We start from the raw sequence: 15,008 nt of genomic DNA on the forward strand, positions 1-15,008 counted from the left end.
AAGCAAACTCTGCAGTCTTTTCTTGTTATATTCTTGTTGAAAAACAGAACATTCAGAAAGTATCATGAAAACAAGAAACAAAAAAAATCTAAGGTTCACATGAGTCGCGCTCCCCCTCTCCCTCCCCACCCAAGCAATGGGACTATCGTCACACCCATCCCACTTTTAACTTTCCAACACAAGCAGCAAGGCACCATTTACAGCTAGGCTGAGAAATGCAGTCTTCAATGCACAGCGCCATTCTGCATTCCTAGCAATCCACCACAGCCACTCGCGTGTATTAGGATAAGCAGGTTATATATACCCGCGTAGGTACAGGCAGAAAACGAAAGGCCAACGTCAGTTGTACAGTTCTGCTAGGACTTCAAGTCTGGGAAATGACCACTCTGCTGAGAACTCCTCAGTTATCTCGAGAGTCATTAACTCCCTTTCCCTTTGCGCACATCGGTCCAAGTCTGCAAGGTTTTAACTGAGCCTACGTGCTCTCACCCCTGGGATGCACATTCCAACAAAGCCAAGATGCAGAGGACCAGGATGGCCAGCTCTGCTCTTACAGCAGAGTCAGACAGCAAAGGATTATTTCTTGGCACTGGGTGGTTTTTTTCATTTGGAAAATTAATTTGGGGATTATGAACAATTATGCTCTTCCACATTAATCGCTGTGATCTAAAAATTTCACATGAAGAAACAACACATGGAAATATTAAAGCACTCATCTTACGGACATGGATCCGAGAACTGTTTAATAGCAGTCAGTGAAGGGGTAACATTGTGCTTTTAATCTACAGTTTAAAAATAACGATTTGTATATCTACTTAGTAAAACAATAAAATTAAGAACAGAAACTGATATTAGGAAACAGTGAAAATGTAATAATTAAACATATGATGCTTTTCAAAGCTATATACTTAATGAGCCTATATAGACACCTATGGTTAGGAGGGTCTTAAAAAAAATAATAAAAAAAGAGACTTATTTTCAATTTTTTTTCTTTTTCAATTTTTTGTCTACTATACTGTATGCCTTGCTTTGGTGTTCTCTCTGCTGCCAACTTAATGCTTTAACAGTATATTTACGCTTATGTTCTTTTCAAATGCTTGGCATTATAGTGAGATCTCATATCTTTCCTCAAATTAAATTTTGCTCCACATACTCCACATGTATACAGATGAACATCCATGTGCTGCTCCAGTTGCTCATTATTTGGGAATATCTGAAAGCAGACCTGGCATATAGTCTCTCCAGCTGATAAGTGAGATATCATATGCCGTACATGGTCATGTTTTCGGAAGTTTCCTTGATCACAAATGGAACAGACATACCTGGCCATGCCTTTGTGCATATCATTGTGGAGCCGCAACTGGCGCTCTCTTAAGAACTGCTTCCCACATGTCTGACAAACAAACTGTTTTTCCTTGGTATGAACGGTATAGTGTTCCCGCAAGTGGCAACGCTGATAAAATCCTTTCCCACAAAGATTGCAGAAATGCTTACGTCTGTGATCCCTCTCGTTCTCTTCCATCATGGAGTTCTTGAACAGATCTTGCTCCAGGCAGTTTGACATATGTTCAACCACTAGGTTTTCCGTTTCAAAACGCTGACCGCAATTAGGGCATCGGAAAGGACAGGCAGAATGCTTGAATAACTGTTTTTTTTGAAGACTGTTCATTTGGAAATGACTGTCCCTGAAGTCCTCTAGCATCTCTGCAAACATCATGTCCCTTATTTCTGACTGCTCCTCGGGGTTTTCTTCTAAGTCCATTTTCTCCTCAGAATTTCTGATACCATTCATGGTCAGATCCTGGGGCTCTCCACAGGTCTGCGCATGGTCCTGTAGCTGCTTGCCTTTGACCAGTATTTGACCACACTTGCCACAAGCACATATATTTTCTATGTGTTTGGATAAATAATGAGAGGACAAATCTTCTTCAGTGATTGTTAGCCCACAAAGTTCACAGGGAGCGTTCTCCACATCTTCCTGCACTGAAGGAGCCTTCCTGGTAAGGTGCCGGGGACTTTTCAAACATTTTCTTTCATCCTCATCCATGGATAAACGGGGTTTTAAGGTCTTCCGAGCATTTCTCTTCTCTCTGATCTCTTCCTCAACATAGTATCTGTAAAGCGGCTCTTCCTGTTCATCATCTAGGTCATCATTGTCAGAAGACTCATTGCAGTCTTTATCTGTCACCTTAATAATATTAAAATCCTTCAGCTCGTCTGCAGGATTGTCCTCTGGTTCCATCTTGATGATAATCCTCTTCCTCTCGGAGGCTCTACTTCCTTCTTCACCTGATGTCTCAGAGGCAACCGTGCTGCTTTTTCTGCTTGTCATGTTTGACACGGGAGACGAAGAATCGTCTGCAGTTTGACTCAAGTCCCCCTTGTATTTTTCTGTTTGCGTGGAGATTATTTTAGAAGTAGAGTCCTTTTCGTTAAAGTCTATTTTTTCCGCACCGTAGTACCTGGCACTTTGGTAAGAATGCCTGTTAGTGCACGTTAGCACGTGCTCATCCAGTAGCTTTTCACAGCTAAAACTAAACCCGCAGCTGTCGCAGGTGAAGCTTCTTCCAAAACGGCGCGAGTGGGACACGCGCTCTTTTGTGTGAGAGAATTTGGTCGTGGTGCTTTTCTTGCAGACATCAAACAGTTGTTCGGGGAAGCTGCTTAGCTGCAAAGCTTCTTCATCAGGCTCTTTGTTATGGGATGTATTTACTGTTGAACTTGGCGGCTCCATGCCCCACCTGTTTGCTTCGCTGCCATTTCTAGCAAGTGTGTCTTCATACATTCTCACGCCAAATATCATTTTACTATTCTGGGTGCTAGAAGCAGAAGATGAACATTTTAAACTAGATGAGTCTGTATCCTGTATATCTTCTAGACATTCGGGTACATTGTATAGCTGTAAATAGTTCATGGCCACTTTAAATTGCTCAAAATTGGCAGGGGCTGTCATAATTTTTCCTAAATACATGAACTGTAAAATAAGATCAAAGCATTCAGCACTAATCTTCATGTTGCTTAGATTCAGCTGGGCTGTAGTGTGTTGATGGTTCATAAAAAACATCCTAAAATAGGAGCTGCATGCAGCAAGGACTGCTTTATGTGCTTGGAAATAAATATCGTCGATAGCGATACAGCAGTCGCACAGAAAGCCCCATTCTCTTTGGTTGTTTAGCTGCTGAAGGACGTAGTTGCTGTGGCTGGTTCTTGCCATCTTGTGCTTCAATTACAGCCCTGCATAAAGAAGAAGACATCTGTTAAATCACGAGCACAAAAAGCAAAACGTACTTAAACGTGGCGAGGAACTGACATCTTTTTCTTCTCTAGATCTTCCTATTCTCACACTGTTTGTGGTACAGCTTCCCGTCTGGAGATCTTTGCTGGTAACTGCTATGAATATCGATGCCAGTGAAAACATCCACAATTCCGTGTTCTCACCACTAGACTTACAAGGCTAGTAGTAAACTAATAAACATAACCACCATACATGTCAATCAGAGCAACGCTGCTAGAATATAAATTAGAAAATACATCTCAAAGTCCTACAGCCAAGATTTTCAGATATGAATTCTGAACGCAGAACTTCAAAAACTTCACAGGGTAGACTTCTGTAAGATGGCCCCGGGACAACACCTATACAAGGTAAGCTGACTGTAAGAAACCACTCTTCAGTCTCAACTTGCCTTTTTCACCTGTCAGTCCAACGGGCATATGATGCAACACATACTGGAACCCAGGCCAGGCTCCAACTGGTCTTTCCCTCCCAGTTAAAGGAAACTAAGAAGATACATCTGCGGAGCATCCACACAAGCTACATCCACATGCTTTTTGCTCTTTGGGGCAGCTACAGGGACAGTCTCCACCTTGTCTGCAAGGCGTCTTGCAAACCAGGAACTGCAAACTGAGATGCGTTCTCCTGCCCGGCTGCGATGGCATGTCCCACCTACAAGCCCGCTGCAGATGGTGACCAGGCTAGCTGCACGACAGCCGCAGGGACGGCAGAGAGGCAGGAAGTGGTGCACGCCATGCCTCCGACTGCTCTCAAAACCACGCGTTCAGAGCGCTGCAGTATAACCAAAAACATGTAGATGGGAGACCAGACAAAGAAAAACTCAGCAATGGAGAACTGCAAAGGACAGCAAGCCAGAGACAGAGCCACAGTGAAATGAAGCCTCGATAAAGACTAGGGGGAAGGGTGTGTGAGTGCTGAGGGTTGCTGTAAGTGAAAGGACTAATTCGTCCTCAAGAGAAAAGAGGAAGAAAACATACCCATTTATGTTAACAAAACCATCCAGAAGAAATCCATTGTATATTGTATCATACCCAGGAGTGTGCATTTGATTTACAGAAGATAAACTTAACCAAGTACAACCAGACCCAACAGCTAGTCGCTACTCACTTTGGAAAACCTCTACTGATGCACATAATCTGTACTAACTGCGTAGGGAGGAGGGGTGAGAAACCAAAAGAAGGTATAAAGAATACCCAAATTGAAATGAAAAACTTAAAGCAATAATGAGCATTCGTAACATTTTGAAACATTATTGCAAATAACTATAAGAGATTTGCACAAGTGAAGTACAGGCTAGCAAACAAGTAGCATTTTGTGACTCAATTAAATGCATGGATTGATTTTCAACTGTCCAAAATTTAAACAAAACACACACAAAAACGTTCCCTATTTCTTCTCATTCCCCTGACAGCTTACATATCCTAGAGGCTGGGAAACGGGTGGAGAAATTCAATTCCACAATTAGCGATGAATTCACAAGTCATAGGCGTTGCCTGGCTTGTTAAGTAGCAAACCTCACGTTAAGTCACCGTTCACCATTCCACGAAGGACTGCAATGGAAGAAATGCGTTCAAGCTCTCAAAACAAGAACACGCTCACTGCACCCAGCGATATTCCCCACTGCCAGTTCATATAGCAGTACCTGTGGATCACCACCAGCACAAGACCTTGACTGGCAACAGAAACCTTGAGATTTGGGTTGAACTACACTGATGATGAGCACCTGAATGGCAGCTGCTCCTGTCCTCTCAACATAATCCTACACACCCAAAACTCAAGGCCAGCACCCTGCCATAATAATTCTCTGACCAGTTTGGCCCAGTGATGTCCACTGCAGAAATACAACTCGTTGCATGAAATTAATTTAATGGCTTTCTTACTAACGCGCAAAAGGGTGGCTTTGAAAGTAGAAGAATCTCTGAAACAACTTCATGTCTTTCTACAGAAGATTGATTATTGTCCAAGTCACTGGGTAAGTTCAGATGTTTCTGTGAAAAAAAGCAAAGCTCTCAACATCAGGTAATAATAAAAGGGCACTTCGTATTCTTCCAAGTGCTAACGTGTTTTGGATCTGAGGTAATTCATTAGATACTTAAATATAATTCAGTATACTGTATCAAGTATTAAGAACAGCAGCTGTGCAATGACAAAGAATTGACTTCAGCTTCCATGTAATAAGAGTGAAAACCAACGAGAAAGTGAGAAGATGCAGTGTAAGGAACCACTGGCCTTTTGGTGTGAACCACCATCAAGACAAGAAAAGGCTCAGGACAGCTTATTTTAATCTCCTCATCCTCCTAACATGGCAAGTTTTGAATGTTTACTTTTTTTTTTCCAAACCAAAAGCATTCCATCATGTCTTCCAATAGCAAAACAGCAGTACAAGCAGCAAGCCTGTACCGAAAAGGTGGACAGAAACTATCTGCACACGCCTGCAAGAATTGGACATTTCCAAATGGTGGGAACCATCTGGCAGCCACAGGAGTGACAGCACACAAACTTGTCTGGTCGAAGTTTCCTTCTTTTTTGAAAAAGGTGAAAGATATTTCCCCATTTAACAGGTGAACTCTTGCAGAGCTTTCAGCATGTGAGTCCCGATACACAAAACCAACTCATTTTCAATGCCTACCTCCTACCCCCACTCTGGAAAAATACAGCCCCAGCATGAGATCACTTGACCAGGACGGCAAGGTGCTCAGATATGTACCCAGCCTCCATCGTGGTAGTACTACACGTAGGTATTAAAATAGAGTGTTTGAAATTATTTATGTTAATGAAAGTACTGGCATCCTCCCTCTGGATGCTGTATTAACCTGCTGGGTGTAACTATATATTTACAGCTGCCAACACTTCCCACTATGAGAGCCTGTGTTGGGCTATTTAAAACTTTGACACGTTTCAACCAGCAAAAGCAAAACTGTCCTTCTGAATTGTCTGCTTTGGACTGATGGTTTTTTTTCTTTTTTTTTTCCCCTCCACAGAAAATTCCATCCAAGACAGTTCTAAAAATGAGGCTGAGAAAAAGCTTTCATATATATATATATATATATTATTATTTTTTCTCTTCCAAAATCTTTGAAGAGAGACTTCATATGGGAGAATGTGCTATATCTTGGATATGTTGTCACGACATAAAAATCTGAATTTGGCCAAGTTATAAACTTGAGGGGGAGAAGAAGATAAGAATTATCAGTTTGTTCACACTTAAGACTTTTGTTAGTTACTAAAATCTCAGATTACAGCCTTGCTGAGAACATTTCATCCTCCTGCAGCTCCTTTGTACGTGGGGGGCCTGAGCCATCCCACCCATGGTGAAACCCCTCCTTTCATACACAGCTCTGCCATGGTTTTAAACTACAAGAGGGTAGATTCAGACTAGATATAAGGAAGAATTTTTTTTACGATAAGGGTGGTGAAACACTGGCCCATGTTGCCCAGAGAGGTGGTAGATGCCCCATCGCTGGAAACATTCAAGGTCAGGTTGGAGGGGGCTCTGAGAAATCTGATCTAGGTAAAGATGTCCCTGCTCCTTGCAGGGGGGTTGGACTAGATGGCCTTTAAAGGTCTCTCCCAACCCAAACCATTCTATGATTCTATGTGCCACCTCCACAAAATCACGAACCGGCAGCAGGGCTCACTGGAGACTGCTCTGCACCGTGACTCATTGCTGGGTTTTAGCATCCCTCCTGGCAGCCAGAGGGAAAAGATGCCCAGTTCTGGCTTATGAGAGCCAGACCCAGGAGAGGATTTAGTGAAAACACAGGGAAATTGGGAACCGTAAGAAAGATGTGAGACAAAACCTCTGGAAACAGGGATTGCAGGGAGAGGCAGGCTGGGAGGGGAATGCTGAGCTAAGAAGAGGGCAGTGGGATTAGGAAGCAGCTGTGGGGAGAAAAAATGGGTGCAAGGAGGGACTAAAGGGTGGAGGGAAGCTGCTTGGGCAAGGGGATGGGAAAAGCCAAGCTGCAGGGGCCAAGGGGTATAAAAGATGTATAGAAGGGATATAAAAAAAGACATGCTTTTGCTGGGAAACAGACAGAAAACAATTATAGCATTCACCCATGCAAAACTGGAACTGAACCCTGAATTCCTGGTTCTGCTGTTCCTTTGCCACCAGGCTTGCTGACAAACTCCTTCCCATCAAGAGCAAGCTCCCAGAAAATGATCATTTACCTTTATTTTGTTACTTGAATTGTTCAAATGGCAGAGATAAGCATTTATCACCCATGTGGGTGGTTCAATGCTGCAAACTATTTTTGAAGTTTGCTTTGGAAAAAAAAGCAGGCATAAGAATAAAAACAGGTCCTTTTTAAAGAAAACCCAAGGTTTCGAAGTTAAGTGTATACACAAGAAATGTCGTAATTAATGCAGGATTAATTCAGCTGCTGTTTATGCATATAATATTATACAGTCTTCCAGCCCTCCTCTTACCAAAGGTTCCCTTCCTTCCTCAGTGCACCCTCTGGATCTGTCCAGGGATGGATCCAAGCAAGAAACAACACAAGATCCCTGCTCATTTGGAGGATGTGAAGTGAATGAGAGCGGGGGACAAAAAGGAGAATCTCACAGCAATGAACACTGCCTTGGAGAACAGCATCCCATCACCACCAGTGCCAGGACAAGCGATTTCGACTTTTTTTTTATTCTTAATAAGTCTGGCTTGCATTTTGTATGCCCAATTTCTCCACACAGGGAAACGCACAGGCAGCAACTGAGGCCAATGAAAGTTATCCTCTGTACGTACCATCACCAAGTATCTTGGAAAATTAAACGTCTATGCAGGCAGGTTTGTCAATACAGAATTTTTAAGTATTTCTGATCCTTTCTGACTCTTTTCTATTTCAAAAAGAGGAGAAATGCCTGCCACTTGCCCGACAGACTAGCACGCTGCCTTTGTGAAGCACCCAAATACTGTAGTCACAAATGTCACAAGAAAGTCCACGAGGAACGCAACTAACTCCAGCAATGATTGATTTGTGCAGTAAACACAGCCAACAGGCCACGCGGTAAGCAATACTGAACAATGCAGAGATGTTCTGAAAAAATATGCATCAAAATGTTCTGAAAAGCATCTGATACGAAAATGAAAAGTGAAGATATTTGAGTCAGGTATTTTCAGTCTGATTTTCAAACTCAAAGTCCCCCTATGCATTTTATTTTCCAAGTAAATGTTTATTTTTACCCTGCCACGCTTTGATTCAAGCTGTTTCTCTGCCACCAGATTTTTCCTTTTCAAGTCACCACTCGGATATTATTACTATTCAGATGTTACCATAGGCAAGGTAAATTGCACTATTGCACTAACCAAATAAGTTGTCTGTAAGTCTGCTAACAAGAAAGAATGGGTATTTACTATAGCTACGTGTTTTGTGTCATTTCCTCACATTTAAAATTTTCTGAGATGTGTTAAAACTAAAGAAGTAAAAAAAAGTCCTCAAGCAAAGAACTGGTAAAGTTCTTTTGCTAACTTCTCTGTCTTTAAAAAAGACATACCACAAGGTTCAGAATTTAGGAGCCTTTTGGCTCCTAAAATTAGTAGGTGGTTTTCAAAACCCAGCATTTCCACTGCTGAGCAGGCAAAAACAGAGTGCTTACATGCTTAGTTACTGGCTGCTTTTCTTTGGAAACCAAGAGCAGCCTGGACAAAAGTATACTAAATGAGTGGAGAATTTGGTGCTAATAGAAAATGAGACTGGAAAACCTCAAGAAAGCAACGCCCAGTTATCCAGAGAAACAAGCGCGTGGGCAGCAAAAAGCAAATTCCCCATCGGAGTCTGACACCGTTTCCCACCCTGGCGTGGGTTCCCAAGAACTCTCCTCCTTAAAGAGTTATTTTGTCTCTGTGGGTCAGACCCACCAAAAAATGTGGATTCCTAAGTGACAGCGTTTGGATGCTCAGGAGAAAATCCTGCACGACATGTCTAAATTCTTCGCATGATGCTTGAGAAGCTTAGGAGTTCAGCTAGTGCATCGGACACAGAGTGGTCAACAGGCTACAACTTTTATCTAAACACACTCAAGAGGAAGCACCTGAGACTGTTCTGGTACCGTAGAATCCAAGAAGGTGTGTCAGTGTACACAAGTGTTGCAAAAACAGCAAAGAACTTGGGGGCAGGTGACCACTGCCCACTTCAACAGCGGGTATGGATAAGATGCAGTTTGCATTGCAAGCGTAGCCTTGATCATGAATTAAAACAATTATGGGAATTCCGTGCACTGCCAGGGAAAAGCTAATTAAGCTCCATTATTCAGGCTACGTAGAACTAAAGGTATAATTTATCCTCCTCCCATAGCCCTTCCAATCAGCTGCCTTCAGGCGTGCTAGTTGTGAAGCCGTTTCCAATGATGTAGATACTCATCTCCAGACACATCCTGATGGCTGAATCAACTCATTTTAAACAGACTTGTGGCCAACGTATATCTGGTGGTTGGCAAAAAACAAGTTTCAGCTGACACTTGGGCTAGACCTGAACCAGGGAAAGATGCTCCAAAGCCCCCAACCACGAGCCATCGGAGCCACTCGATCCCCTCCTCAACAGGCAGTTCTCCGCTGATTCAGCATCCGCATCCGCAAATGAGAAACAGCCATCAAAATTTAGCAAGTTATGATTCTCAGCTGCTAACTGAGAATTAGTTAAGTTGTTCTTGGGTAAGAGCGCTCCCTGAAAGACAAGGAATAAGGTGTCAAAAAAGCATGAGTGAGTAAATTAAGAAAACGGAGTTCACACTAAAGCCCCACCTCAACTTCAAACACCTTTATATCAGCTCGATGGAGTAAAAGTACTAGAGAGAGCTTATGCAGTCTTTTAAAGTAACTTGCTAGCCACAAAAGATTACTCTAGAAAGTCACAGTTATCTTTTATCTGACACCTTTACAGTTGTAAAAAGTTGTCAGGCAACATGGTAATGATACGTTTAAAAGAAACAATTAGTGGGGAAAAAAATTATGACACCCCATTAATGCCTTGTAGCAGAGAGATGAGCCTTTTTATCTAGGCTGTCCAAGTTACCCTAACTTTCAATTTCAAGACATCTTAGTGGTTTAGCCATCTCTCGAGACCCTCAAATGGAGATACACGTGCCTTCCAGGAAAGCATACTTGGCTAAATACAAGTCATATTTTGGCATAACAACTTGCTGGATGCACATGAACGAAGCACGGTACCTTGTGACACACAGGTCAGACTACAGATTTCGTTGGCTCTTTCTGGTCCTAAATGCTTCACGTTTTACTTGCAGCACATTAAAAAAACGAACAAACAAACAAAAAAAATGCTGCTAAGGTCTCCATCCAATGAAACAGGTTTAATATGGGGGGGAAAGGCAACAACCAGCTAATTATAGAGTTTTGCAATGGCACAACATGCACAAAGAAAAAATTACCAGACAAATTTGAGGATATAAATGGTCTTCATGCAAATTATGTCAGCTGTTGTGCCCACACGCCGTCTCTGCAGCAGAACTCTTTGAGTGACGGTGTTTACCGTGCCCAAGCAGAGGCAGGACAGGATAACCCAACCATTGGGGAACCACCGGTCAAACTGAAAAATGCACAGGCGGCTTCTCACGCTACCTGCGTGTAAGGTCCAGAAGGGCTCTAGTGAGAGGTCCAGCTGTGACGACTACAAGAAAGGACACCGGGATTTTTATCAGGAAACTTTCATTATCTCAATTCTGAGCAGCTATTTTGTTTCCATACAGCAGATCAGTAACTGCTAAGGCTTTGTCCATCCCAGAATTTCAGGGCTGTCCACTGTCAGCAGCAATGGAAATCTGTGAAAGAAGCTATCAATCTTACACATTCAAGCCAGACGGCACTGAAAACCCAAGTCACCGGCTGACACGAGCACTCTCAACGCAATTGCTGCAAACTCCTGTAACAACAGTGACAACATGGCATGAAGAAATGACTTGTGCAAGCAGAGCTGGAGTCTGGGATCTTATTCCACATAAAACTTTCCGGCTACCAGGAAGAAGGGGCTTCTATTACTTCTACAAGCTTCCCACGCAGCACCAACCCATGTCTTCATTATCTACATCGTCCTGCAGCCACCCCTCATCCATTCAGCCCCCCCGGTGCCTGCTGGCTCCCTGCTACCTCAAACAGCAGCAGAGTGCAACGAATATGACTTGTTACTCCTCGGGTTTTCTGGCCAGTCATCCAAAAATCTCTCCACAACCTCGTCAACTTGCTACGCTGCTGCCTTGGAAAATCTCTGCCAGCGCTGCAACCGTTCGCGTTTGGCCGGTTTTCCCCACGGCCATATGGTCTCAACGCCTCTCCCCCGCTTGCCATAAAAGCTGCAGTTGTAATTCGGTAAAAATGAGAAGCCCGCATCCCCCCTGCTCACGGCTGCTGTGTGGGTTTTTCCAAGAGCTGTAATGAGGAATGTTAAACAAACACCTTTAATTAAAGGAATGTTTGTTTAATGTAATTAAATGCCTAAGGAACACCACACTGTTGCAGCCCTCAGTAGTTCTGCAGTATGTGCTATACCTTGCGATACTCTAGTGCAAGGGAAATAATGCAAGCAAATGACATAATCCGGCAGGAAATATCCAAATACTAAGCAGCATCCAACCCAGGCTATCTATTTACCAATGCCTACGTGTCAAGAGGAACCGGCACTCGTCTATCAGCCGAAAAATAGGCCAAACTTGGGAGTCTGAGTTACAAAAAAATCCTGAAAAAAAAAAAGAAAGGAATAAAAGCCCAGCCCCAAACCCACAGTGTTTTCAGTCCCCTTTCCTCTGTTCTTTTTACTACCTTTCTATCCGGGAAGAAAAGAGGAGTCCTTTGAGGGACAAGACTTTCGACACTGCTCCCAGAGCGACACAGGGCTTGTTTTTAAGTGACAAAACTATTCCCCTTCCTTCCCAGCCGCCTCCAAGGCGATCCCGTGCCCTGCCAGCCCCGAGTGAAACCCAAGTCTCCCGCCTGGCAGGGTGGAGCATTCCCTCCAGGCTGCAGCTCAGTTTTTCGCTAAACTACTGCAACTCACTCGAAGTTTTCAGGGTTGCTTTTGTGGGTTTCTTTTTGTTGTTTTTTTTTTTTTTTTTTTTTTTTAAAGAAAGAAAAAAAAAAAAAAAGAGAAGGCAGCTCGGACCCGCCGGCCTGCTGGCGGGAGGGGTGGCGGGACGGGACGGGTCTAGGCGGCGATAACGGCACTCGAGATGTTTAACGTGACTCGAAGCCCCAGAGTAAATAGGGCAGCGCGGTGCCCTTCCCCGCCTCACGCCCCCGCACCTCCCTAGGCCGCTTCTCGTTTTCCAGCGCCGGCGCCCCGGCCCAGCGCCGCAGCATCCCCCGACCCCCCCACCCCGCCCCCCCGCTTCCGCAGGGCCCCGCCGCCGCCGGGCGCCGCGCCCGCCTCCGCCGCCCGCCCCGCAGGTGGAGCGCGGCGGGAGAACCGCGCCGGACCCGCCGCTCGGCCCTCGCCAAGCCCGGGCCGCGCCGCGCCTCGCCTCGCCAGGCCGCCGGGCGCAAGGTCACCGCGGCGGCCGCCGGCCAGGGACCGGCCGCCGTCTTGGAAAGCCCCTACCTGGCAGCGCCGCGCCACTATGGCGGGCCGTGCCGGGCCATGCCGCGGCCGGCGCCGCTCGGCACTTCCCACCTCCCGCCGCCGGCGGAGCTGCGGCCGCCGCGCCGCCTCCCCCCCCACCCTCCCCCCTCCCGCCCCTTCCCCAGAGCGCGGAGGGGCGCGCAGCCCCGCTTACCCGCGGGGAGAGGAGCAGGAGGAGGCGGCGGCCGCCGAGGGGGAGCTGCCCGCGCCGCTCCCGCCGCTGCTGCTGCTGCTGCTGCCGCCGCGGCTGCAACAAAGGACTTCCGCCCCGCCGCGCCTGCTGCTGCCGCAGCGCCGGCTCCGCCGCGACCGCACGGAGCCGGACCCCTCCCCTCGGCGGCCGGCGGCTCCCGGCCCCGCCGCTGCCAGCGCTGCTGCGCCGCCGCCAATGCCGGGGCCCGGCGGGCGGCTCCCTGCCGCGCTCCCCTCTCCTCCCATGCCGCCGGGGCGGCGCGGCGCGGCCCGGCCCGGCGCTGCCGGCGCCCCCCTCCCCATGTGCCGCAAGCCCGGCCCCTCCGATGTCCCCCCCCTCCCCGGCACCCCCCGGCGCGCATGGCGGGGGACCTGGAGCGGCGCATCCTCCGCCCCGGCGGGACCCCCGCTGCCGGCCCCCGCGGAGACCCCGCCGGAGACCCCCCTTCCCCGAGCAGCCGGTCTCCCCCCGCAGATGGGGGTGTCCTCTCCTTTTTCCCCTCAAAGCAGCCGTGACTGGTGGCCACGGGGAAGTGTCGGTTACCCATGTGGAGTTCTCTACTCGCCGCCCTACGGCCTCCTCCGTGTGACAGTTTAATTGCAAGTTGCAAGAAAAGCAACTGGGAGTTGCATGAAAAAGTATTTCCTTTTTGCTGCGATTTCACACGTTAATACCACCACCTTCCCTCTGGGAGTTTTAGGATGATGCAGGGAGCGCAGGGGCTGGCAGCTACTGCCATGCTTTATCGCAGATCCCGAGGACAGCTCTTTTTTTAATTCCTTTCTCCCTGGGAGCTTTCCCAGGCCCTCTTCCCATCGCTCTCCGGACCTCTCCCACCTAACAACATCCAGCTCCTCTCGAACCGGCCCGTGTGAGCAAAAGGGATTTCCTGACGCCGGGGGCAGCTCCCCTGCTACCTGCCACAGGGCTGCGAGAAAACATCTGCCAGGTCGGGCTTTCCTCGCGGTCTTGCCACTTGACTTTTCCACCCCCAAAGTGACATTTGCCATTCAGCGCAAGCATCGGAAGTGTTTAATCTTCACAGCCCCTTCATTCGGACACAGTTTCTAGAGATACCGCTGGTTTTATGTTTGCTGCAAACTATCCGAGATACCTCTTAGCTCCAGGCAAACCGAAGGGGAAAATTTTATTGTAGCAAAGTTAAGAGATCTGATTACAAGTTTGAAAATGACAAAAGTAACCAAAAAAAAGCACAACAAAATAAAGCGCACCAATGTTAAAATGTACCAGCACCAATCCCTGCTTCAATGATTCCCAAGGTTTTCCTGCAGCATCCTTCCACTGTGAAAGCAAACAGGACTAGAATCCTAGTTTCCAAATGGGACATCATCTGGGTCTGTCTGGGGATTTTCTAAGCGCTACGGAATAAAAGTGGAGCTTTCAAAATGTGTCTCAAAAAAATCCCCTCATTTCCTGCCTCACCATGCCGCAGCCTTGGCTGAAGGGAAAAAAACCTCTGTGGCTATAAGGCGCCAGGCCCTGCGAGAGGTGGAGGGACCCCCACAGTGCAACTTCTCTGTAGGTTTTCCTGTTTTATAGGAAGTTAAATAAATGGCCTCCATAAGCTGACACAGTCGCGGTTTTCAAATGACGCTGAAAAGTTGTTTTCCGCACGGTTTAAGGGTCTTTTTCTCCCCAGCTCCTTACAGATGTCAGGGCAGCATAAGCACAGAGCGCCCATGCGGGGCTCATCCAGCCTCTCGCTCCGTCCCAGCCCTCCCATTGCGTCACACCGGGAGCTCCTGCCACCTCCGGTAAGATGGGGCACAAGGCAGCTCCCCCCTTTTCACAGACTCCATTCTCTCGGTGCCCTCCCACCAAACTTGCCTTTCTAATTTACTTTTTTAATTATTATTTTCTGGCCACAGAGGAGGAGTGAGTAGAAGTGCTCATCAAGATAGCTGCGATTATCTCCTGGTCTCTTATTTGACCCATCAGC

The 15,008-nt window shown here is 46.6% G+C and overlaps 1 protein-coding gene across 5 annotated transcripts in view; it reads right to left on the reverse strand.

Annotated features, from left to right (window-relative positions):
- ZBTB1 (zinc finger and BTB domain containing 1) overlaps positions 1-15,008 on the reverse strand; it is a 29,820-nt gene that overhangs the window by 12,866 nt on the left and 1,946 nt on the right. Inside the window, exons 1-2 of one of the 5 annotated variants that reach the window (XM_063333506.1) lie at positions 13,010-13,334; positions 1,495-3,234 (exon numbers count right to left, since the gene is read on the reverse strand). In XM_063333506.1, the coding sequence (XP_063189576.1) occupies positions 1,495-3,214 (1,720 nt within the window). In that variant the 5' untranslated portion in view covers positions 3,215-3,234; positions 13,010-13,334. Of the gene's footprint in view, positions 1-123; positions 3,235-12,834; positions 12,915-13,009; positions 13,335-15,008 lie in introns of those variants that run through there. The other 4 variants (XM_063333505.1, XM_063333502.1, XM_063333501.1 and 1 more) reach the window with 4 other exon arrangements.

Source organism: Chroicocephalus ridibundus, chromosome 4 (genome assembly GCF_963924245.1).
Source record: "Chroicocephalus ridibundus chromosome 4, bChrRid1.1, whole genome shotgun sequence".
Classification (NCBI taxonomy): domain Eukaryota; kingdom Metazoa; phylum Chordata; class Aves; order Charadriiformes; family Laridae; genus Chroicocephalus; species Chroicocephalus ridibundus.